This window comes from Stylophora pistillata, chromosome 8, assembly GCF_964205215.1.
Source record: "Stylophora pistillata chromosome 8, jaStyPist1.2, whole genome shotgun sequence".
Classification (NCBI taxonomy): domain Eukaryota; kingdom Metazoa; phylum Cnidaria; class Anthozoa; order Scleractinia; family Pocilloporidae; genus Stylophora; species Stylophora pistillata.
In genome coordinates, this window is record NC_142526.1 from 21,688,742 (window position 1) to 21,714,366 (window position 25,625).

At 39.2% G+C, this 25,625-nt stretch overlaps 1 protein-coding gene across 2 annotated transcripts in view; it reads right to left on the reverse strand.

Moving 5' to 3' along the window:
* Positions 1 to 706: 706 nt before the first annotated feature.
* LOC111344903 (1-phosphatidylinositol 4,5-bisphosphate phosphodiesterase eta-2) overlaps positions 707 to 25,625 on the reverse strand; it is a 28,828-nt gene continuing 3,909 nt past the window's right edge. The window contains exons 4-26 of one of the 2 annotated variants that reach the window (XM_088729827.1): positions 21,328 to 21,367; positions 20,804 to 20,933; positions 16,822 to 16,931; positions 15,998 to 16,064; positions 15,047 to 15,140; positions 14,235 to 14,352; positions 12,762 to 12,847; positions 12,138 to 12,258; positions 11,492 to 11,580; positions 11,319 to 11,395; positions 10,667 to 10,774; positions 9,844 to 10,026; positions 8,741 to 8,839; positions 8,566 to 8,607; positions 8,244 to 8,340; positions 7,363 to 7,542; positions 5,616 to 5,723; positions 5,010 to 5,080; positions 4,533 to 4,592; positions 3,589 to 3,673; positions 2,813 to 2,959; positions 2,295 to 2,377; positions 707 to 1,857 (exon numbers count right to left, since the gene is read on the reverse strand). In XM_088729827.1, the coding sequence (XP_088585953.1) occupies positions 1,762 to 1,857; positions 2,295 to 2,377; positions 2,813 to 2,959; positions 3,589 to 3,673; positions 4,533 to 4,592; positions 5,010 to 5,080; positions 5,616 to 5,723; positions 7,363 to 7,542; positions 8,244 to 8,340; positions 8,566 to 8,607; positions 8,741 to 8,839; positions 9,844 to 10,026; positions 10,667 to 10,774; positions 11,319 to 11,395; positions 11,492 to 11,580; positions 12,138 to 12,258; positions 12,762 to 12,847; positions 14,235 to 14,352; positions 15,047 to 15,140; positions 15,998 to 16,064; positions 16,822 to 16,931; positions 20,804 to 20,933; positions 21,328 to 21,367 (2,291 nt within the window). In that variant the 3' untranslated portion in view covers positions 707 to 1,761. The remainder of the gene's footprint in view (positions 1,858 to 2,294; positions 2,378 to 2,812; positions 2,960 to 3,588; positions 3,674 to 4,532; positions 4,593 to 5,009; positions 5,081 to 5,615; positions 5,724 to 7,362; positions 7,543 to 8,243; positions 8,341 to 8,565; positions 8,608 to 8,740; positions 8,840 to 9,843; positions 10,027 to 10,666; positions 10,775 to 11,318; positions 11,396 to 11,491; positions 11,581 to 12,137; positions 12,259 to 12,761; positions 12,848 to 14,234; positions 14,353 to 15,046; positions 15,141 to 15,997; positions 16,065 to 16,821; positions 16,932 to 20,803; positions 20,934 to 21,327; positions 21,368 to 25,625) is intronic. The other variant, XM_088729828.1, reaches the window with a different exon arrangement.

Consider the following 25,625-nt stretch of genomic DNA (forward strand, 5'->3'; position numbering starts at 1 on the left):
CAGTCGAGCCTTGTTTTTTGTGCTTCATAATCAGTGCACGCGGTGCAAGCAGAAAGAGGGAAGACCATGAAATTCAGCTGATGAACATCGAATTAGAAATCGCAAATGATTGTCTAAATAGAACCTCTGAATAGAAGTCTGCTGGCAAATATTGAATTGAACAATGGATCGGACTAGGCGATCAGAGGAAAAAAGAACAGTGGGAAAGGACAGATGGCAGGTCACTACGAAACTATCCATATGGTCGAAAGACAGTTCGCGCAAAAAAAGGTGATAATCCGAATTGTGGTCATATAGCTGAAGAAACATTCGTGATGGACAATTTACTGTTCAAACATTACGAAGCGGATTTACAAATGATCCCTCTGGATCAACCGTAAATGACTAAGGTATTGCATATGTTTTGATGTTCACTGAAGTTTGATTTCACACATTGAAACATATTTGCGAGAGAGTACCTCCTAGATCATAAGTAGATGACTGAGGTTTTATGAAGCTAACTGAAGTTAGAGAGTCGTCTGTAAGTTAATTTTTGCCACAATTTTTCATTTCAACATTTCTGTTGTATGAACAAAGGCTTCATGCGTTGCGTGATGAGAAATGATTCCCTTGTGAACAGCGACACTGATATCTAAACTCGGTCAGATCATATTTACAAATGTTTTAACAGACTAGTCTAATAAACCAAACAGGCAATCCAACTAGCTTACGCAAATTGTATAATTTATTCCAGTATATTATTATTCGATCTAGAGAAAAGAATGAAATACATTTGAGAATCTGAACAGAATCTATCGATACATAAACACACGAGTCAAACTATTAGCTAGAATTAAAGCACTGATAACTTACTTTTTTGGCGATGTCTAGTAGGATTGTTTCACGGTATACAGGTCAGCAACAGATATAACAGATCAGGGTATAACAGAATACGGGTCAGCGCGACAGGTCAGTAAAACGTGAACGTAACTTCGAATCTAAAACATCTGAACTGAAAGCAGACTTATTCACGTGGCTTAATTGCATAACTTAGTGTCAATCAAAGTCAATCAGGAAATCAAGTTAATAATTCATCGTGTTGACAAAATACAGACTACCAGTGTTTGCAGCAGCTGGTTGCAATAAAGATATACACTCTCTTAGAGAGTGCGTCAGGGATGACATCATCAGAGCTTAAGTACGACGCATACAGCAACTGTAAACGGCAAAAGGGAACTCTGACTTCCTTCACTTTTCTTAGAATCCTTATATTTACCCTGGAGTAAATTAGAAATATATTCTTGTTAACTACACAGGTATTAATCGAAAAAAATACAAAATCATCGTTGTACATATTGTGTAAATTACAAGACTGAATTGATCGACTTTAATCAGCGAATACTTAATCAGAAACTTCCAACAGTGATAGAATAAAACGGGGCGGCCACGCTTAGTAAAACAACACAACGAGTACATAGCGAGTACAAGTTTCGACATGGCGGTTCTCTCATGCACTCGAGCACGTGTTTTTTAACTGTTTCTGGGCATGTTAATAACATTGCGGTCTAGACTACTAGTCACCAGATTCCATACATATCAAAATCTTAGATATTGATAGTTTCTTATGATTCACAGCTCGTAAATAGGTCGTGATAAAAACGTTTGGGTTATCCTTAGCATTCAGCTCACAAATCTCTGCTCAGGAAGGCATCCAGCATTTAACCGCAAAGAACTCCTTGCCAGTACTTCTCTGTGATTGGTCTTTCTGTTTTTTTTTTTCCCCTAGAACAAAGTAGTGTCTCTTCGCTGCCTCCTTTTAAATTTCACTCCACCTGAATACCTTCTCTCTGGATTGAATACATCCAAGCTATCTATTATCTGCAAAGAAACGCTATTTTAAGATTTTCACCACCAGAAGAGACCAAACCGAACTTCTCTACACTGTTTCAATTCAAAGACGCTACAGTTATCACAAATCCATTAAAAGCAGACAGTGCGGAGAAATGAAATTTAGAAATTGGAAGAGAAAGGTTTTAACCGGAAGAGATTGAAATGAAATTGTAGACGTTGAAGAGGGAGGTAATAGTTACTGCTACTGGGAAAAAAATTTCTTCGCGAGATTATCTTTAAAGTACTAACTTTTGAACATGCGAAAGATAATTTTGGAAGGAATTGGATAGCTTTTGACTGTTCGTGGCTTGAGATCATTGGATCTAAGCACCACTCTTTAAACTAGGAGCAATCTACGCGTTTTCTGTCAATATTACAACTAAGTCTCCAGGCAAGATTCATGAATAGAAGAATAAATATTTCACCTTTTCTCCGTTGTAATCAGCAATTGTAACGTGAACAAATATGGAGGCTTGCTGATTCCCTTCAAGATGCACGTGTCTGTAGCCTAAGTAAGCAGTTAAATCACTTCACTTAACAAATGGTAAACACCACAGCGTACACTATTGAGTTATGGATGCACGCGGGAGGTTGCTAAGCACGAAAGAAGCGTAAGAGTCGCTCGAGGCGATAGCCGAGAGTGACTCTAGCTTCTTGAGCGACAGGTCACTTGAGTGACTCTAGCTTCTAAGTGAATATCGACTAGAGACGCGTGGAGGTGGATGCTACTAATTTAGGGATTTGTCTCTTGTGTAAAAGGCCGGTCTCGCCTGTGGCCAACAGTTGATTTCTCCTTAGGTCAATTTCACCGCAAACATTGAAAAACTCAATAGTTAATTAATACACAGACGTGATGAGCAATCCCCCTGCCATAAGCAACATGAATGTACATGATGGTTTATTCGAAAAACAGATGAATATAAATGCAAGCTTATTCAGTTACCTGGCATCAGGCTCGAAAAGGGATAACTAACTTGACCAATAAAATCTCTACCAATTGGATCTTCGTCCCAAACGACAAAACGGAAATTGGACAGTTCAGGGAAAGTGAGAACGAAGGTGATAGTCTCGTCCCAAACTGGATTGAACCCTACAAAAGAAATTTTGTAAGACTAAACGTGTATTTCATATCAATAAAAACTTTTTCATGATAGGTGTGCACTAAGTTTTAGTTTTACATCACGCAACTTCATTGCCACGTCACTTGTCAAGCTGACTCTCACAAACAAGAAAATTTTAATCAGGTAAACAATTTTCTTTTCAGCAGCATAGTCTGCTTTTCTTTTTATTTTGTTCCCTTTAAATAACGAAAAAATAATGGGGCCAATATCCAGCTATCTTGAATTCTACTCAGTATTCCTCTTGGATGCCCCCCCCCCTCCTCGGGTACTTATTCCACTATAGAAAAGCTGTTCTCAGAGTCCTAACAAGAAGTCATAAGTGAAGTTGGGTTCGTGAGCTATCTTTTTCTTCTAACGGTCTGCACTGTGCATGTTAAAAAACCAACCCCGTTTCCATAAATGCTCAAATGTATCACAATAAATTCCGAGCAGTGTGTAAAATATTAGCCACACCAGCCTATAACAGCACGCCACGATTCTTTTCACTACGAGTCCCGTTGATCTCGTTACAGAATCTAAACAAGTATTCGGAAGGACATAAGCAGCATCTGTGCCACAGACTGCAATAACTCTATCAATATCTTAGATTCTTCCTCACCATTATCGATGATTGTTTTTGTGCGCCGCTTACAGTTGTCTGCTGGGATACCTATCACTTCAATCTCCACGTAAGGGTCAATGATCTGTATCAAACATAATTGATTAGACCGATTCATTCATTAACTTGATAGACTTTGCAATTTTACCTCTTCGCGAGAAATTACAATCTACAATAAGAAGAAAAAAATATTGGCCGACAAATGTGTTTGTGAGCCAGATCGCTTTAATAATGAAATATAGCTAACAATAAATATTCCTAGTAACTAAACTAGGGAAGCAGGTGTTCATAATAAATAAAGAAATGCTGAATATTTTAAACACAGATTTGATGCTGTTTGAGGGCAAGATACATGCTGCAAATCAGACACGCAGTCAGAATTTTCGGTAAGAAAGGTAATTGTGGGAAAAGGAGTTAAACCATGTCATCGACATGGTCTAAACCGCTGAGCCCTACAGGATATTTACTCTCCTTACCTTCCCCCACTTCATTAGGGACCTTGAGCAACCACGACGGCGACGGCAACGAGGACGTGGAAAAACAAGAGATCTAATTGGCAGAACAATAGCTCAGCACGTGCGTTTTGAAACTTTGTACATTTCTTAGCCGTCCTATGCAAAACAATAACGTGAAATCGCCAAAATTTGCGTCGTCTGCGAACCGAAACCGCGACGGCAAATTATTTAATTTTCATTTGGAACTCAACGCTATTTTTATACGTCATGCTGAAGTTGAGCTGTGGCGCCTTATGAGACAGTAAGCTCCAGCAGCCATGTTTGAAATTCTAACTAAGAGTAGAAATTCATTTTTTAATCGGAGTCTTCCTTGGCGTTGCCGTCCTGACTGCTTAAGGTCCCTATTTACTCTCCTTACCTTCCCCCACTTCATTCCTTCCTGAAAACGAACTGCACACAAACAAACTGCTTATGAAATCTTTTGCATACCTCTCCACGGTCTCCTAAGATGCTGTCTTTTGGCTTTGGCAGTTGTTGGCCACTTATAACCTATCGAAATACAAGCGATATGTTGAGAAAAAAATTGAATAAGAAGAAAAAAAAAAAAAAACCACAACAACAAATACGACAAAAAAACCAAACACGTAAAGACAAGAAAAGACAAGCAGAACAATTCAAACTGCAAGAAAAAACAGCCTAATAAACGGAAATATTAATTTTCACATTTTTCAGTCATAAGTGAGGACATTACACAGGATTCGTATAAAAATCTATCGGTTAATGATCGTACAACTTTTAAGTGTAAACCTCCTTAAAGGCTAGGTCTTGTTCATACAGGTTATACTTGCTTCATTTATCATTTGTTCATGGAGAGCCCAGCGTTTTACGTGAACATCGACAAAGATTCAGTCACATTCTTAAAAAGCCCATATAATACACCTCATACATATGATGAAGGCTTTATACCCGTATTTTACAAATCTTTTTCCTGACTCCTCTTACATCCTTCCTTGTCATCGGATCAAAGTTAGGTTCAGCTGTAAACGGAAGAGAAAACACTTATTTTAATTCTGGTCGTTTTTCTCTTGAATTTCGTTCGAAAAGTATCAAGAAACCCCGAGGGACTTATATTTGAAGAGGATACTGATACTTGAGGGAAATTTTGAACCAAGCTCATAGGGTGACCAATAATGACGACTGTAAAGCAGCTAAGCGCATTGATGACATTTTAGTTATAAATGTAAGCACCCCTTGAACCTTTCTTAGCAGCCAAAACAGTTTCCTTAGTTAAGTATGAAAACAAAGTCAATTTTTTCTACCCTGAAGGTGCGACGAGTATTCACGTCTTTCTTTTTTAGAGTCTCCCTCTCTCCCTGGCGAACGCTAAGCCCAGTTGCAATACGTTACCACTCATTCATACCCAGACCCTACTGAAAGAGGCTAAGCCAAAAAAGTGGCAACCCTTTTCTTCCATCCGATTGCTCACCTACTACACCGTAGAAAGACCATTTACGAGAAAGTCTCTTACCAATTAGAATACTAACATTTGGTGTTCAAAGTATACTAACAAACCTTCACACATAATGTCAGGCTTTAGGACATATCCACAATTTCCATTTGACTTGAATTTTCCTTTGTATATCTGCATCATTCGTCCTTCTGTTTGATAATTTAGAGCCACTGAGGAAGGACATGTGCTTATGTCACTATTCTACGTTAACCACTGAATGAATTGAGGATGATATAAACTACAGAAATTAGATATCAAATTCGTTTGTAAAAAAAGCACAGTGCAAGCTACACTTTCTTATACGAATGGTTGTGAAACCTTGACGCAACACCACTTGAACTGCTTTCCTGCTCCTTCCCCCATTCAAATGTTGTCAATTGCTAATTTTTTCGAGGTCTTTCTGAACTCTGAGGCATGGAAGGTAGCAAGTGTCCAAAACAAATCTGTAACGGCGTATAGCTCCTGTTATAATTTTCGTAAAAATTTTCAAAAGCTATACGAGGTTATTTTTGTGGAATCTCCATTTTCTTTATCACTGTGACAGTAAAATATGTAAAGTGTGGTGTCCCTCAACGTTCGATTTTAGGTCCACTATTGTTTATTCTATACATTAATGACCTTCCTAATGCCTCTGAATTATCAGACCCTCTACTTTTTGCTGATGACACCAGTATCTTTTATTCTCACTCAAATCTAAATTTCTTAGAGTCTATACTTAATGATGAACTCCAAAACATTGACGTTTGGCTAAAATGTAACAAGCTTTCAGTTAATGTAAAGAAAACCAACTATATAATTTTTAAACCCAGACAGAAGAAATTTAACTCCAGCATTTCTCTCTCCTTTGGAGGTAAACACCTACAACAAGCTAATGTGACTAAATTCCTTGGGGTCTATATTGACAATCATCTCACCTGGAAATACCATATCAGCTATGTATGTAAAAAAATCGCTAAATCAATAGGTATTATATTTAGGTCTCGCTTTTCCCTATCCTCTGCAACCAAGCTCACTTTGTATTACACCTTAGTTTATCCTTATATCGTCTATTGTAACTCCGTCTGGTCGTCCACATACGTATCCAACTTAAATAGAATTTATTATTTGCAAAAGCGAGCTGTGCGGGCTATCACCAACTCAGACTATCGAGACCACTCTGCCCTTTATTCTCCAAACTAGGAATTTTAGATATTTTCCAAGTCAAGACGTTTGAAATCGCTAAATTTATGTTTTATTTCAAATATAACTTATTGCCCCCATGGCTTCTCGATCTTTTTGTAAGGAATAGCCAAATTCACAACTATGGTACCAGAACAGCCAGTAATTATCGAACGCATTTGTGCCGTACAAATGTCAAGCAGTTTACAATTCTCTATCAAGGTCCTAAAATTTGGAACTCTCTCCCTATTTCAGTCACTCGTTCGTCAAACTTTCTTAGCTTTAAAGCGAAATTGCAAGAGTTTTTACTTAAATAATCACTGAATTGGCCAAGCCGCACATTCGCAGCACTTTTTCTTTACTTAATTTATTATTCTAAGTGAGGTGGCTCTCCCATAAGCCTGGTGGCTTCTTGGGTCTCCTCGCCTTCTAACTGTTATCGCTGTAATTAACTATTTTTTAATTGTTAAAATAAGGCAAATAAAGATGATAATGAAAGAATGTAATTGATTTTGGTGACTCATCGTACCTTCCACTATGGCATTTATCAAAGCTAAATTTTCTGAAACTCTGAAAGACAGTTGCACACTTTAATTATAGCATCTGCCTTGCTATGGCAGGCAGATGCAACCGGACAACATTCTCTCTTACCTAGTTGGCAGCCACAGTTCCAGAAGGCTTGTGGATTTGGGTTGCTGGAGTCTATTCTGTAACCTGCTGGGTATACTCGGCAAAGTTTATATCTTGTGTAACGCACGAATTGCTCGCCTTTTGTGTCGACATATCTGTAAGCTTTTGATTCAGGTACTGAGCACACCTCACAGTGGGTATCTGTGAAAAAAAAAAAATCTACTTTCAATAACACTTTTCGCGTAAATCGTTGAATAACCAATACACATAATTAATCTGGGGAGCCGGTCATAATTCATCGCCTGAAGGGGGGGGAGGGGGTCGAGGAGGGGGTCGAGGATTTTGACTCTGTCATAATAAAACCTACCTGATTGCATCATAAGGATCGCTTTTATTCTAATGATCCCCTCCCTGGAAGTCAATTTTCTTTAGTCCACGTCTTAACCCTTTCACTCCCAAGATCTCATAAATAATTCTCCTTACTTCCTTCTATATGATTCTTATGCTATTAGTTCTAGGAATTTGGTATTGGATCAACTAATAATCCTCTGATTGATATTTTTCTTGAATCTCACCACCTGTCTGCTTGATATTGTATTGATATTGTAAGGAGAAATTCTTTCCTGGTCACCTATGGGAGTTAAAGGGATAAATTCTGCTTGAGACGACTGATACCCCCTCCGGTTCCCCTGAAAACCAAGTAATCCCCCAAGGTCTTGCGACCTTCCCAGGATAAATATGTAAGATTAGAAGGTTTAACGGCAGAGAGCTCATAGAAGACTCAAATACTTTCTTTCTCCCAAACTCGTGACACATGATATCTCTACATGAGATGCAATGAATATATGAAGTTCATATATTTTGAACTGCGGTATTTTGAACTACATCATGTCTTTACGCACCATTCTCATTAAGATCCAGTCCTTTGAATGCTGATGACCTCGTGTAGGCAACAAGATCAGAAAGCTGCTTGCTTAACTTAATTTTTCTTGTGAAATCCTGTTACCATAAGCAAGAGAAAAGCAATGGTCAGGAAGTATAAATAAACAAAACGCAAAGATTTTATTGACCCAAGTCGTACTAGCTTCCGAAACTTTGTGGACATCTAAGGATCACAAAATTTAGACAACTGAAGGGCAAAAAGTACATATATGGTAACAAAAAAAACAAAAAACAAAACAAAACAAATAATAATGAGTCGTAATAATTAGCACAAATACCCACCTCGTCGTTGGAGGTAACCTTTTTAGATCGCCTACTCATTTTCTGAGAAATAAAGATAAATCATACTACCAAACCGTTCCATACCAACGGAATTATGAGAGTTTTTGCGAGTTCTCGTTCCATACCGCTAGAAATACTTTCCTTGCTTTAGAGGTGTTTATATGTATTACTATACCTTATCTTTCTCACTAAAGCTTTGTGTTTTTCTTATTTCTGCCGGCTGATCACGAGGACGCTGATCAAAGACATATTTTGCAGACAGCGATCTTCCAAGCTGAGAGAAAAAAAAAAATGAAAGCTTTTAAGAGCAAATTTTTTCTACGAGCTCCCTCTATTCTTCATGACACAACATTTAAAGTAGTAAATGGTTTGAGCCCGGGGGTAACATGTGAAAGTGTAGTGTGATCGTCCTGGTGAGTGTTGTCCTGAGAGGGACTGTTGTCGGTGGTGATGACTGACGTTTCGACAACCTGTGCGGAAGTCATCATCAGAGTCAAGTGAATGGTTGTTGCTGCGTAAGTTGGTCGTCACTTGAGTCTTACAGCCAATAATATCCCTGTAAAACTGACCAATCGTTTTACACGAACTGGACTAAGAACATTCTAATGACAACAACTATTCACTTGACTCTGATGACTTCCGCACAGGTTGTCGAAACGTCAGTCACTACCACCGACAACAGTACTTCTCAGGACTACACTCGCCAGGACGATCACACTACACTTTCACACAACATTTAACGTAAGACTTAACCATTGATCAGGAAAAAGAATTTATATAATATAGGTCACGTACATGGATTGTTTAAACGCCGAATTCTCTTTAAACTTGTGATGTTTAACCCTCACACCCTAACATCCGCATGCATATTCTCCATACTGTTCTCTCTACATTTACTAAGGTGCTGACAAGGAGAATTTGTTCAGCAATCAAGAGCTTCTTTAGCTAGTGATTACTTCTTTTATTCTCGTGACCGTAACGAGTGATTCAGGGGGGGTGGGGTGGGGTGATATTGCAGGGAAAAATCAGATGCTAGTCACTCTTAGGGGTCAAAGGGTTGAAGAATAGATTTCTAGCTCTGCCGTCCTTGTTCATTCAAAAACGCTACGAAAAAAAGTGTGTGATTGCAGTAGATGACTTAAACATTTTCATAACTTGTGCTATCCAACATCAGTAACCAATAACGTGTTGTAAAGCTTTCTCCAATCCCTGAGCAACAAAAACAATAACAAGACCAACAACAACTAACATAATCGATGCAAGGAATTGACTACACACCCTTGGTACGCCTTTTGATGTTCCTACTGAATTGGGTTCTTCTAAAGCCACGGACGTCACAATTGCTGAGCTAAGGTCGCCACGAGCGTCATTTTCTTCGTCATCTTTGTTCAAACGGAGGCGCTGTAGGGACGCAAGGGTGCGTCGCCATTTGCGCTTCTTGGCTTTCTGTTCTACCGCATTCTGGAATAAGGATAAACGCAAAGAGATTAAGGGTAAGAGATAAGCTGATAATTGAATCAGCTCTATACCTCCCGATTAAACTGTTGTGCTAGGGCTCTAACGCCTCCTGGAATAAGGATAAACACAAAAGAGATAAAGGGTAAGAGATAGGCTGATAATTAATTCAGGTCTATAAAAGTAAATACTGAATCCTGCGATAGCAATGTTTGAAAAGTACTGTGAAGTGGTTGTTTGCCTGTAAAACAAAAGTGATATCATGCTTTTGTTCTACGTATGGTACCGAGAAATGCTGTACGAGTAAATAAAAAAGTAGTCAGAGTTTGTTGATTCTGATGCAAGGGGAGCCATTGGAGAGATAGGCTGATAATTAATTCAGGTCTATAAAAGTAAATACTGAATCCTGCGATAGCAATGTTTGAAAAGTACTGTGAAGTGGTTGTTTGCCTGTAAAACAAAAGTGATATCATGCTTTTGTTCTACGTATGGTACCGAGAAATGCTGTACGAGTAAATAAAAAAGTAGTCAGAGTTTGTTGATTCTGATGCAAGGGGAGCCATTGGTTCTGATGTTTTCGATAAAATTTTTTATTGAAAGTACTTATTCTGAGTAAATTTAGCTGAGTTAGAATTGGAGTTCTCACCTCATGATCTCTGAATTTAAAAGCCTCCTCCATTTCATCGGCCGAATCTTCTTCTGTTACTTCCCCTTCATCTAACCCTTGGTCAAAAGTGGCTGGTAGTTTTTTGGCCTTCAAATATTAAAAAGCTTCCATCATATGCCTTTGCTAAGCCCCTTTCACCCCTTTCCCGCTGGTTGGTATAAATTTACAGGGCTTCTAGACGAGGAGCTACTAGAGGAGACCAAATACGACTTATCAACTATTTCCTGTGCAGCATGCATTGTTTTGGTTCAAAATCCTATAGATTTCAACTTTTTACTTTGGAGGTAAGGGGGGGGGAGGGAGGGAGGGGTAGTATTACAAAGGGGGAACGCTTGAGACTCTACACAGGGAACTCATAATTGTATATGGTAAGAGCAATTGTTATAGCATGTCTAAGAGCTTCTCGCTATCAAGTGTCTTCTTTTAGTTGAAGATCAATTGCCACCTATTTCTTTCCTAAATTAAGTTATTCGTGAAGCATAAATATTCAAGGCATGATTCACATCGCAAAATAACTTAAATAACCTGAACTTTTATCGTTAAACGAGGAGGAAAGGGAAGAGATAAAAAAATTAAATGCAAAGGGACATGCGATAACTAAATTATATAACATGTCCTTATTGGCATATACCTTTATCAGAATTTTACCCATTAAACTCTGAGGTGAGGGTAAATCTTTTCTATCCAAACTTGTCTCATAGATCAGTTTATCTAAGAAACGTTAAGGCAAATCAAGGTACAAGTTTCTCTACCAGACTTGAGGAAGAGAATACTAGATGAAAAGTAGGTCAAGTTTCCAAAAGATATCTTTAAAAATATCTTGCATAAGACTCGCCATAACTTTTTGTTGGCTGACACTGCAGTGATTCTCCAACGAAAGAATAACTGGATATCTAGAAAGAAGAAAACTATTGAATTGTGTTTGCATTTAAAATTGCGAAGTTTCATATATTTATGGGTTATTAAACAAGCATGAGGTCAGAATGGCTACCCATCTTGACAGGCTAGGTCAAGGAAGGATTTATCTTATAGCAAAAAATTTTTCGATGTAATAACAATCAAGAATGACATGTTCATTTCGAGCCAGAAAAGAAATCGAACTGTGTTTGACTCCATCGCCGCCATTGTCAAAAATTACGAACTTTGTAAGTCCGCTCTACGCAATATTTTTCGAGGGTGGGATCAAGGTGGCCCATCTTGCCCGTTCGGGTAGCCAATCAGAACACAGGATTCGCTTCATATTGCCCACGCGCGCTGCCGGCTGTGTAATAAGGTGGGTTACCGCCGACTTAGCAAGAATGAGCACATATTTACAAGATGGATTAATATTGCTAACTTTACATGCTGTACCAGTATCGCAATATTTACGACTTGCTTCACCAAAGGAAAATTAAAGTCTTCCCGCGGTTCTTAGTTAGGCCGTTTGCTTTTAAGTACAGTTCTTTCTTACTTGTTATGAAGGAAGGCAAAGTCGTTGATATTAAGAATGATGTAACGGAATTTCACTTTGGATGTCATCGTGTAGCCATGATAAACCACAGGTTCACCATCCTTTCCATCCCAGCAGTCAACTGCGGAGTTGAAAGCACACAGAAATAAATAATAAAAAAAAATAAACAGGGCAGAATGTTGGATCATCTCATTTGAAATATCCTGGAATGTTCAAGTCTTATTCTTTCTCATCCCGACAGTTATAAAGTGAAAAAAGGTCGAGAATAGTTTTTTTTGTGCTGGGGAATAAGTTTACACGGCACAGAAATAACTCTTCGACAAATAAACGAGCTGTACAGATACTTGGAAAACAGCATTTAAAACCCAATGGATGAGAGGCTGCCACACGTTTTCTTAACCAATCACACAGAGCAGTGCAGCGAACCAAAGTGATCCAGGGTTACTTTCGACACTTGATTGAAAAGCGCTCCTCGAATATGAAAAGAGAAATAAGCATAATAATCAAGAGGCAGCATTACAACTAGGTGTCTTTCACTCGGAAGTAAAAACAAAGGATGAAAATATAAAACCGATAAAATTAAAATTTAGGCCTGTAAAAAGGTGCAAAAATACAAATTCTTACTTTCGATACACCGACAACCCGACTGCAGAACCTTTACGTAGATATCCATACTTGAATTAGATGTAAGCTGATCTCCCAGTAGGTAGCTACAACGACAAAGTTTGAAGGATTGGACATGAGCAATAATTGCCCAAAAGTTTTTTAGGGAAAAACCATCACAACAAAGCTGCTCCAGTGCATGCAGCTGTATTATGTAATTCGTTTTTCGGCTTCTTCATTCGGCTTCTTCATTCGGCTTCTAGCCCATGGACATTTTTATTTAACAATTGGTTCATGCTTTAGCGTGCACTATCGAGTTATGGAGCACGCGGGAAGTTTTGAGAGCACGAAAGAAGCGTAAGAGTCGCCCGAGGCGATAGCCGAGAGCAACTCTAGCTTATTGAGTGCTCTCCAAACTTCCCGCGTGCTCTATAACTCGATAGTGCACAGCTGAAAGCATGAACCCATTGTTTTAGAACATAGCGGGTGGAATTGTGCATCAAATCCGACGCGAAAAACGGACAAAAATATCAGTTGAAGCGAATCGTTACGGTGCTGATGCCGAGTCTCCTTTTCCGTTGTTTTTCTCTTTGTCTGCCTCATTTAAGAACTCTAGCCCAAGGGAAAAGGTCGAAACATCGTCTTCGTTTTCGGATTAGTAGGCCGAGTTTCTGTTTGTATCCATTATTGTCGCGAAATATAATATTTTTCCCCGCGCTAACAATGGCCGCTCGCGCGAAAAAAAAAAAAAATTTCAGGCGAAGCGATTTGCTGACGCTGTCAGCGTGCACTATCGGGATTTTGAGCACGCTTACGTATACTGAATTTGATTGTGCGGTTCTGCTAGCTATGTTCTAATGAGCTATAAGACCCCTGCCCTTAACATCTCTTGAAGGTTCATGAACTGAAGTAAACAAAACTCACTTGTTTTGCGATGGAAAATTTAAAAGACAGGCTTATATGTCACTGTTATTCTTGTGACCTTTACATTTGATTTAAGTGATACTGTAAGTAGAAATAAGGAGCCGGTCTACTCTTGGGAAATAAAAAGGTTAAGAAACATCAGCTTTCAAAAGTATACATTTCCCATCCGAAATCTTCTCTGATTTAAAACGTCGAGTCAATTCGGTTCGAAGGAGTACATATGTCTTATTAAGCAAGCGCGAGGGCCGTACTGGGAGAATATCGGCCCGAGGTCTTGACAGTAAGGACCGAGCGTAGCGAGGTCCGTACAAAAAAGACCGAGGGCCGATATTCTTCCAGTACGGTCCCGAGCAAGCTTGGTTAATAAGAGATTTATTATACGACTGAAGTTCAAAGGGACACAAGTGCGGTATCATTCGGGACCATTCGGGACAGTGCCCGGTCCAATACTTAGAGAATATTGGACCGGCAATAGAGCATTTTGATTGGTTGATTTTAGTTATTGGCCCTCTGACTGCCCGAGTCGTGTAATAATATTGAATATCAAACACCAACAACAGATGAACATACGTGTTATGCGAAGAAGCAATGAAGTAATGAGACAGAGGTCTGGTCATATCCTGGTTAACTTTGGAATGGTCTGGATTAAATATATCACCCTCTGGACCTAGTAAATAGCTTGTGAAACCTGTGATGTGATACCAAAGCAAAAAAAAAAGAAAAAAAGAAAAAGGAAATGTATATAATGAATACTATGAAAACAGTAAGATACATAAAGGAGCGGTTCTATGGAAATGTCCGTGAACATTGAAAACGGTTAATTTTATCCTCTAGTCAGTATGCAGATGCCTCTCTGAAGCAGAGATAACCACGTACATTGGCGCATATCAATAGGAATAACCCTAAGGACGGCGGAGCTGCCGGGGGAGCTTTAATCCCTCACTTTTTGCGAGGACGACATTTTTTTTATTGTTGCATGAGGTATGTACGAAGAATAGATTTCAAAAATTTCAGGGGGAGGTGGCCCCAGACCCGCCCACAATCTTGCGCTTCCTGCGCTCGCTTCCAAGTCCCCTCCTTCCCCCCAGTGGAAGGTAGGCACCGCCGTTCTTGAATTCCCCCTGAAAACTACGGAAAGAATGACAATTTTGAGATTTAGACGTGTATCACTCTCATTCGATGATTAATAAAAGTCTTCGCGGACCCTTTTAAATAAGGAAAGTTATTTCTGCTTTCTGCTATGAAAACTTCCGACCGCTCGGAAGGAATTCAGACGTGGACAGACGAAATGTACCTAACATACAACGATGCGATGTGACTGAAAAGGCGAAATCGTAACAATAAAATTAATACTTTTAGTAATTAAAACAATTTTAAAATACCATCGATTCCAAGAATGCCTACACTTCTGTTTTCCTGTACAGGTTCGTAAGTTTGAATGATTTTGCAGCAGTCCTCCTCTGTCACATCTTTCATCTATGTGAATTACCGCCATGAAAGTAAATCATACAAAAAACATCGTTACTGTGTGCACTGAGTCACTATAACAAAATGATAACTTAAGGTCGAGAAAAAGAGGACTTTTTGGTGTTTACAAATATACAGTCTTGGTTAAACAAGAGGAGATGGAGGGAATTTAAGGATTATTATACAAAAACTCTTAAAAAAATGTTGTCAAGTAGACGCGCGAATGTAAAACGTTCCAACCGTATTAACATACGTTTTCCTAAACAGTGACAGGTAACCTTGCTCTTAAAGCGAAGTTCCATACCTCCAAGTAAGGTCACATCGCCCAAGTTAGATTGAATATAGTTGATGTCACAAACAAACTATGCGAGTAACCTATCGACAGACTTGTACACTTGAAAATTCTCAGCGAGTTGCCAGTTGATGAAAGAAAAACAGTAACAATAACAACCTGCTCGGACCAAAGCTAACGAACAAAATAAACGATCAAAGTGGAGGAGGAACAATGAGGTGTGACCTTGAGAGATCATGCTCTGCACAATATCATTAATTAAGCGCAAGGCTTTGTTGCCTTTCCAAATGTGATTTTTATTTTTGAGCTATGCCACTAAACTTGAAAAGGCAGTAAGCTCAACAAATAAGTGTTAGTGACTATGAAACTGTTGAAATATTAGTAGCAATCCTAATAAATAATCAACAACTTTAATCGAGATAACATATGGTAACATGACCCCACTTAAGGGCGAGATAACTCAGATGTAAGGTGAGATGACCGGGTGGCTGACGTGAGTGACCTACAAGCGCTCGCAATTCTTGCAATTACTTTGTTTTGCTATCTAGCATAGTAGAGTAAATTTATCGCGTACCTGCTGTTCTTTCTCTAAAAATATCCTTAACTCAGCTACCGTCATGTGCTCTTTACTGTTCCCATATCTGCCAACATTGGTAAGGAAATAAAGTTACAACCATTGAGCACGCTAAGGAAACCTGTATTTTGTTTTCCTTATCATAATGATTGTTATTTTCTCGAATATATTAGCTACTCAGCTACTCTGAAAATGAATGTTATTAATATAAAGAGCTAACGCTGTAAACTTTAAATTTGAGGCCTGAGAGAAATATCGTTCGGCATTCTCAGTCTTATCCGTTCAACATTCAATTCACAGTTTAAAGATTGAAGCAGAACTCATAAGTGCCACAAGTGACTAACTTTATCAGGCTACCTGTGCAACTGTACTTTAATATGGAAGCTCTCAATTGCTGGGCAACCACGGAGCCTGATAAAACCCCTTCAAACACCTTAAGTATTGTCCAACAGGGTTGTAGCTAGGAAATTACGCTGCCGGCTGAAATTTCATTAGTGAGAAGGCTAAAAGGTGGTGAACGATTGTAAGCCAAAAATCCAGAAAGCAATCCCCTCTTTTTCAACCCGCGAATTTCGCCAACAGCCGGTGCTTGGTGACAACCCTGTTCCAATAGCACACTGTTTTGCCAAAATGGTGCATGCATGGGTTGTACAAAAGCATTCATTTGGGGTTTCAAGTAGGCGTCTTAAATCTTTATGATTAGTTTTTTTCTCATTTTCTGCCAAAAGATGCATAAGATTAGTTCTATGTTGATTCAAAAGGCTTATATCAGAAAGAAGGATGTAAATCACTGCTTAAGATTTTTTAAATGTAGTCAAACTTACTTTAATAATAGAAGGTAAAGCTCCCTTCTGGTTGAGATGCTCTTATAAAAGTTGATAAACTCGTTGAAATCCAGTAAACCATCAGAATCTTGATCATCAGTGTCTGCTGCCTAGGGTTGTAACCAATTCAAGTTGCTGATACCAATTCAAACTGTGACAAACAGGCGAACAAACATACTGTATCTGCAAACAAACCTTTTTACCCAACCAACAAATCATTGAAGCACAACAATATAATAAAAATGAAATCCAAATATTCCCAAATTGCAGGAGTAAGGCTAAATGGGTCAATAAATAGTCACTGACTCAGAGGTAAGAATGGGCCGATACCTATACCAAATATTCGATACCAGCGATACCGAGGTCGTATCGAAAAATATCGATACCAGCTAAGGGTATCGATCGTTTCGATACTGCACGTGACCTACCCGCGACTTAACTCCCGCGACTAACCGCTGACAAGTAGCATAAAACGCTCCGGACTCAAGATCGTGCACGTGCGCATTTGCGTGCAATGTAGGATTGCCGCAGTGTACGGTCAAAGTGGCGGTTTCTTCCATTCCCCAGCACAATGTTTCACTGTGAAATAGGACCCGATTCTATTAACTGTAAATGTAAAGTCACTCAGTACAACGGCAACAAAATCACAATCACAACAATCCTGGCATTACAGGGACATATCTGGAGTAACAAAAATGAGTTGCAAACTACCACGCCTACTCACTAAAGAAAAACTTCGAGCGAGAAAAGCAACCTATATGGTCCTGTATGCCAGGGAGTCTCTGATGTATCGAGTATTGAAGCGCAGGGCCCATAATAAGTCGTGCACCCGTGTTCGTTTATCATTAGTGACCTGTGCAGTGACTAATAATCTTTCATTGTACGCCTTATGATCATGAATGCAAGTGAAAGTTGCAGATTGCTTAATCATCTGTAAGTAGAAAGATTGTACCATTGCGGTCTTCTTCATTTCCTCGTGAAATTTAAAAATGAGTCCCAATAAATAGAAATTTCTGACTTGTTCGACTGTCTTGTTGATGCTACTATAGAGAACTGAACTGAAAACTGTGCGAAGGTGTCTTCATTCAGCCAATCAGATCACGTGACTTACTATTCATTTCTATGACGTCACAGTATCGGTATCGATATCGAATAAAAAGGTAAATATCGTACTCGGTATCGTATCGATTTGAAAATGCCTTATCGGCCCATCCTTACTCAGAGGTTTCAACTTCTATGCAGACCTGCCAACTCTCACGGTTTTGCCGTGAGTCTCACGACTTTTTGTCATTTCTCACGGTCTCACGACAAAGCTGCGCAATCTCACGGGTTTTTGAGAAAAACGCTTGAAATGAAATAAATTAAGTTGTGGAAAAATTATGGGAAAAGAACGAGAAATGCTAGTGCCATATAGTGGAAAACAAATAAAGAAGAATCCTGTTCTTACTTTTTTGTACCGAGCTGGGATTTTTGCTTGTGTTCAATAAACTTAATGGTTTTTCTCCAGTACTGTGTTCGCGTCTGTCCGCCATTATTTTTGAAAGGGGAGTAGGCCCTAGGGACGAGGTTGGTGTCTAGTTCCCAGGCGTCTCCTATATTGGACCTCGTATCCATGTTGAATTTCCAAGTAGTCTTTGTAAGCTCAGCGCGGGTAGCGATCGCAACGCCAATCGTGTAAACATGGGGAAAAGAGGTGGTGGGTTAGGGTTAAAGGAGCACTCTAATGAAACCGCCCTATAATTTGAAAACCCGAAAAATTCAATTATTTCATTTTAATATGAATTTTTAGTGATTAATAAAACCTTTTCAATAATAACTTTAGTTTAAAGTCAATCAGTCTAGGGCGAGAAATTACGATTTGAAAACCGTTCCGCCATTAATTTTCGTAATCACGGCCAACTTATCTTCGGCCAGCGGTCGTTTCCATTGTGACGTAGATTACTCAACACATTTTTATATTTATACGGAAACCTCGTGAAATTTAGTAAAATAGTCTTAGTCTTAGTGTTATAAAAAGCAATATATACGATCAAAATACTGGTTTTGAAAATTAGCCACGATCACGGCGCGTCAAATGAGTAATCTACGTCACGGTTCCTCCCATTGTGACGTAGATTACTCAACACTCTTTTATATTTATACAGAAACCTCGTGAAATTTAATGAAATAGTCTTAGTGTTATAAAAAGCAATATAGACGATCAAAAGACTGTTTTTGAAAATTAGCCACAAGCACGGCGCGTCAAATTAGTAATCTCCAAACTCGCGCCAGTCTTCTTGAGCCTACGAAGTGATTACGAAAATTAATGGCGGAACGGTTTTCAAATCGTAATTAATTTTCTCGCCCTAGAATTGACTTTAAACTAAAATTATTTTTGAAAAGGCTTTATTAATCACTAAAAATTCATATTATAATAAAATAACTGATTTTTTCGGGTTTTCAAATTATAGGGCGGTTTCGTCAGAGTGCTCCTTTAAAGCAAGGTAACATTTAAAAAGACTATTTATGACTTTCCCCGATGGAAAAGGGTTTTTTTAATCTTGATCGGGAAAAAATCGAATCTCATTTTTTGTAGAATCTCCTGATTTTTTTTCATAGGTCTCCAGATTTTCCTTTATCAGGGGTTGGCAGGTCTGTCTATGTTCTAAAATAATAAAAACCTTGCCAGTACCATCACTACAAAGCTTTATCTATAATAGCTGCTTCAGGAAGTGGTTTTTACGATATTCACCTAGAATACAAAGCCAACAAAAACTTTACTTTACGCTGATAGGCAATGCTTACCTAAGCAAGATGATCATTCTAATTTGGTTTTTATTTCATTTATTTATTTTATTTATTTTATTTTATTAGATTCGCCGACAGGCAGGGACACCGCAACAGCTTGCGCCAATTACTGCGGGCCCAGTAAACCCACCCATCCCACCCCAGGGGAGGACATCCATCACACAGTAATCTCGTGCGTGGGAAATTAACGTCTCCTACCCCTAACCCCACAGGAGACGGGACCTCCATTTATTCGTCCCTATCCGAGAAGACTGGAATATCTAACCATTTCTTGATGCTATAGAAGGGTAGCATATTCTCCTCATTTATTTTAAGACCTTGAATGTTGGTCCGGCCGGGGCTCGAACCCTCGACCTCCCGCACAACAGTCTAGCGCTCTATCCATTGAGCTAACCGGGAGGCGGTATCTCTTGGTCTTGCCCCTTACACATGACTGACCCACATTAGTAAACCATAAGAGCTCAATTCATGGAAATTTACCATCCCTTTCAACTGAAATAAATTATATGGACAAAGCTTTTAAATGAAGCCTACACTGCTTAAACAAGTTGCCCTTAAATCAATGAAAATGTCTCATGGAGTTTCCTTGGCAAAAATAATTGACCAGCAAGCACCAGAATGTACAGAAGACTGGAAATCAGTTCAAGCAAAACTGCTGTTTTTATTTCCAACGAGGGAAAACTTTTGTTTGAATGACATCATACTCAGTGCTGCTAATAAATTATTGTCAAACGATATGCACTCCCAAAATCTGATTGCTGATGTCTCCTCTCTCGTACATTTCCTAGTCGTACAATAGTTATGAGGATTTAGAGCTTAAGGTCAAGATAACAATGTCTACAAGTAGATGATAAGTTTGAATATTCTTATTACCTGTTTGCTTCATAATTTATGTGTGTTACAGGGAGAAGTTATATGTCTTGTAAATTTAAACTTAAAGTTGTTTCTTTATTGAGAGTTATTGTCACTCTGCTGTCTTTACGTCCGATTGACAGATGACTTTGCATTGTTTGAAGACAATTATTTTGTCCTACCAGGGAAGGTTTCCTTAGAAGACCAACCATTGATAACCATTAAAGTGCAAGAAATGCAATGCAAGCAGATCTAAGTATTACAAATGACAACCAAAAATACAAGCAGTACCATCACTGAACTAACTGGTCATCTGAAAAAAAGGCAGACTGAATGTACACACCTTAAATGTCTCTCGCAATTTCCTGTTTGATATTTTCACATTGAGTTTGTGCATCAGAGAAAAGACTTCATCAACGCTTAAGAGACCATCTCCACTTTTGTCCGCTGAGAGGAACACTTCTTTTAACCATCTACATAATTGTGAAGGAAATTTATCATAGCAAGGAACAAAATTGAAAAAACAAAAAACAAAAAACAAAAGAGCTAAATAAACCTTACAAACAGAAAAAACAAATAAAAAACTCTGACTCTGTGCATGGAAAAAGTTGAGATTTTTAGAAAAGAAAAAAAAAAGAGAAAAATTGACTTTAGAGAAAATGGATCAGAGTGAGATACTGTGAATTATTTAAGATTTATTTTTGGCTCTGGGAATTCACATTGCAATAGTTAACAAAAATGGAGAAATAGGAACACATCAGCAAGAAAAATTAAAATACAACCAACCAAAAAACCAAAAATGGTAATGATAGTGAATACAAAACTGAGAAAAAAAGAACTAGTCTTGCTTTAGTCCTAAAAGGATACTGATCTCGGGAGGTCTGCCTCCGAAGTGGTTCATCTTCAGCTGCAATGTAAGGTTCATTCATTATGTTTTAATTTAGTAATTTGACAAGAGTATCATTTCTCTGAGGTAAATTTTGTCTTTAAGTGCAGTTGTGAAAAAAAAAAACATGTCCATCCTTCAGTTGAAATATATGTTTTCCTTGAGTCTCAGATACAAATGCTCCACAAAGTATAGTTATCACTGCATGACCTATACCTATAATTATAAATGTATAAACAACCTTTAAATATGTATGCTTTTAAAGAAATGTATAAGAACCAGAGCTGTAATAGAAAGTCCAATATGACCTTGGCTAACTCTTCTAGTTTTGCCAGAAACACTAACAGCATTCATTTATGCCTTTAATCTAATATATCAAACACCTGGGAAACATTTGGGAAACATGGGGAAAAAGTGCTACATTTAAAAAAGAATGAACTAGAAGCTGGCAAAGATTACATCAACATCAATAGCAAGACAAAAACAAAACAAAACAAAACAAAACAAAAAGTGCATAGAAACAAACAAACAAACTAAAATAAGTAGATGTACAAGGGTGAATTAAATTGTAGTTATAGAAAGTTAGTCAAATTTACTTTGACTCAGTGCAGCTTCAATGCAAGCACACAAAGCAGACTTTCAGAGGCAAGACACACCAGTAACCTGACAGAGCTGAATAATGAAATGCTACGTCAGCGGGTTGCCGTCAACAACACGGGCTCAAATGTCCTAGGTCTAAAATTTAGCGAAATTAGCGGAAAATAGTAAGGGCTGACTTTTAAAACCGAGGAACTCTGTTTTCGTCGAAGGCATTTTCCTATTTCTAGAGGTTTTAAGGGAAAAATTTATTTTTGAAACTTTTCAGAGGGTGTACCAAGTTTTTGGAGGTTGTTCTGTAAAAGAAAAGTGGCAAGGAAAACGACACCTCGAAGCAACAGAATAGGAAATCATTCATGCGAACGACTCAAAATCCGTGTTTCCGTGGCAAAATCTAGCGCATGCCTGCACGTTATTCAGCTTTGTCCAGAAACCTTTGAATAGATTACAGAAACACGTACCTGGAAAGATTCCTAAGATGAGAGTGAAGAGTACAGAAAGTAAAATGAGACTGAGTTGAAAGACATTAGCTTGAAGTTTGAATAGCGAAGTCATGAGTTAAATATTAGGAGCTACACTGGAGTTTAATTATTCAAGATAAAGTTACAATCATTATGTATAAATGTTAGTTTGATGACTGGTATTTAAAGGTTCTTTAGTCTTTCTGTTTTCAAGACCATCACATTAGGTTACATTAAGAAAAAAGCTTCATTAAAAAAAAGGAGAATGCTGGCTTTAGTCGATATAGTAAGCCCCCTCAAGAATCTGGAGAGGCATTAAGACACTAATTAGCAGAGCCTTCAGTCTCATTACAATGAATTGGCCCAACAGGTCCCTTTTCTCATTCCTCAGCGTCAGTTTAGACCAAAGAGGTACCTCTCTTATATATTAGCCTCACAGGTCCCCATTCTCATTCTTTAACATCACACTTAGGAACAAAAAGGCACCTTTTTTGCATATTGGCATCACAGGTCCCTATAATTCTCATTCTTTAACACAGTTAGACCAAAAAGGCACCAGTCCGTCTTGTATATAAAGGGCTCAATAGGTCCCCATTCTCATTCTAAACATCACACTTAAGACCAAAAAGGCACCTCTCTTGTATTCCAATAAAACCTAACACTTATAACTAATGAAACTTGTTGTGGTCTTTATCGACGATAGTATTTCGCCCTGAGGCATAAATCCCTATTTAAAGTCCCCTATTCACATTCAAGGTATTGAGAATTTCTTGGAATTAGATAGATAGATAGATAGATACTTTATTATAAACACCTTGCAGCCATACTATGCTGAATTACAGAATATTTACAACTACAGATGATAAAGAAAGGAGTATAAAATATTACAACTTCGTCATTAAGAAAGAAGGAAAATTATCTACGTCTTATAAATATGGCTAAAAATAAAACTGTTCTTCAAGCGCCCGGTTTTGCATATGGGGAGAGTGCAATCACTTTTCCGCCTCAGTGCATATCTACAACTCTTCCTTTGGGGGAGGAGGCAGTGGAGTCTATGGGTGGGGTTACGGACTATCTCGTGAAACAGATTGGTTGAAATCTTTCCTCTCCTCTCGTGAAGTTTCGGTAGGCCAGCCGTTTCTAGTGCTACACTATATCACAGGTCAGAATGATTTGGATTTCAGGGCTATTTAATTTGTCTCAAATTCAGTTCCCAGAAATTCCCAAGAATTCCACCCTTCTTAACTTAAAGGTAGTTTGTATAGCTGAGAATTCCTAGGAATTCCTAAGAATTCCAAGTCCTCACAAAACTGGAACCTTCCTTTCTGAGAAATTCGTAGCATTTCCAAGCTTTTCATTTCAGAGCTTATTTGCATAGTTGGGAATTTTTGAGAATTCCTAGGAATTCCCACAAAACTGGGAATTCAATTCGCAAGGAGTGTTTGTTTGCCTTCTTTGAAGACAGGAACTAGTTTGGTCAAGTTTAGTTTGTTTACTAGCCTGCGTCTGGTGGAAAATAATTGAAAACCACCAGCCAAAACTGAATTTTTTCTACTTTGTGGCTAGTTGGCTTCCGTTAGAATTAAAACAGGGATGGAAAAGTACAACTGCAAAACCATACGGGTTTTATCGCCACCTTTAGGAAATATTTGTCAAAATTTTCTATCTACTCTGGTTTGAGAAGACAAAGAGGACACAACCGGTCTAAAATTGTCTTCACACAACTTTTAACATCAGGGAAACACCGCTAAAACTTAGGAACCTGGGAATGTGGACAAAACCTGGCCTAGACCATGGCCTACCCTGTGGCCTACCCTATGGCCTACCCTGTGGCCTACCTTGTGGCCTACCTTGTGGCCTACCCTGTGGCCTACCTTGTGGCCTACCCTGTGGCCTACCCTCTGGCCTACCCTCTGGCCTACCTTGTGGCCTACCCTATGGCCTACCCTGTGGCCTACCTTGTGGCCTACCCTGTGGCCTACCCTGTGGCCTACCCTGTGGCCTACCCTCTGGCCTACCTTGTGGCCTACCCTATGGCCTACCCTGTGGCCTACCTTGTGGCCTACCTTGTGGCCTACCCTGTGGCCTACCTTGTGGCCTACCCTGTGGCCTACCCTCTGGCCTACCCTCTGGCCTACCTTGTGGCCTACCCTATGGCCTACCCTGTGGCCTACCTTGTGGCCTACCCTGTGGCCTACCCTGTGGCCTACCCTGTGGCCTACCCTGTGGCCTACCCTCTGGCCTACCCTCTGGCCTACCTTATGGCCTACCCTGTGGCCTACCCTGTGGCCTACTCTGTGACCCACCCTATGGCCTACCCTATGGCCTACCGGTGGTCAGATTTTTAAAAGGATAGCACTGCTGGAAACCTTTCAACGTTTTCCTGAGTACTGTCTTACCGACGACTTTCTTCTGCCGTTTTGACGGCCACAGTCATTCCGATCAAAACTTCTTAACCTTCTGATAGAATAAGGAAATCGAGGAACAGAAGCCGGTTAAAAGCAACTTTTGGGCAAACATCATCATATCAGCTCTCCTTTCCAATTAGTGCAATACTGGCCCTTTCTTTGGAAAAGCAAGTAAAGTCTGCGAAATGTTTACGACGGCGATGCGTGCGTGTCCCGGGGTGCTCGTACCAAATTCAATACTCTACAGCACTTGAGGGCACTTAAAAAATTGGCCTGGCACGTAATGTTTGCGTTTTCTTACCTCGATATGTATGCTCTCCGATATAACGCCGTTCATTACATTTTACACCAGCACTCCACTATATGTTATCAACTGACAGCCTGCATCTTAAAGCCGCCATTTTGCATATTCTCTGCGACCACGCAATATTAGATCCTCCTCTCCCCTCCCCCTTAACCGACCGTTATGATTGAGTGCTGCGACATTTGCAGTGTTTCGTTCCCTCGGATGTTGAAAATCGTGTTAGCGACCTCTTAGTATACCCTTTTCAGAGACAGATATTACACCAGCGTACAGTACACCAGCGTATTCGTTCGACTCTTACTGATTTTATTTTTATGTTCTAAAAAAATCTGACCACCGGTAGGCCATAGCGTAGTCCACAGGGTAGGCCACAGGGTAGGCCACAGGGTAGGCCACAGCGTAGGCCGCAGGGTAGGCCATGGCCTAGGCCAGGGGCCCGTTTCTCGAAATTTCCGGTAACTTAACGGGCCAGTAAAGCTGTTCTGTTTTGATTCAAGATGGGGATTTCA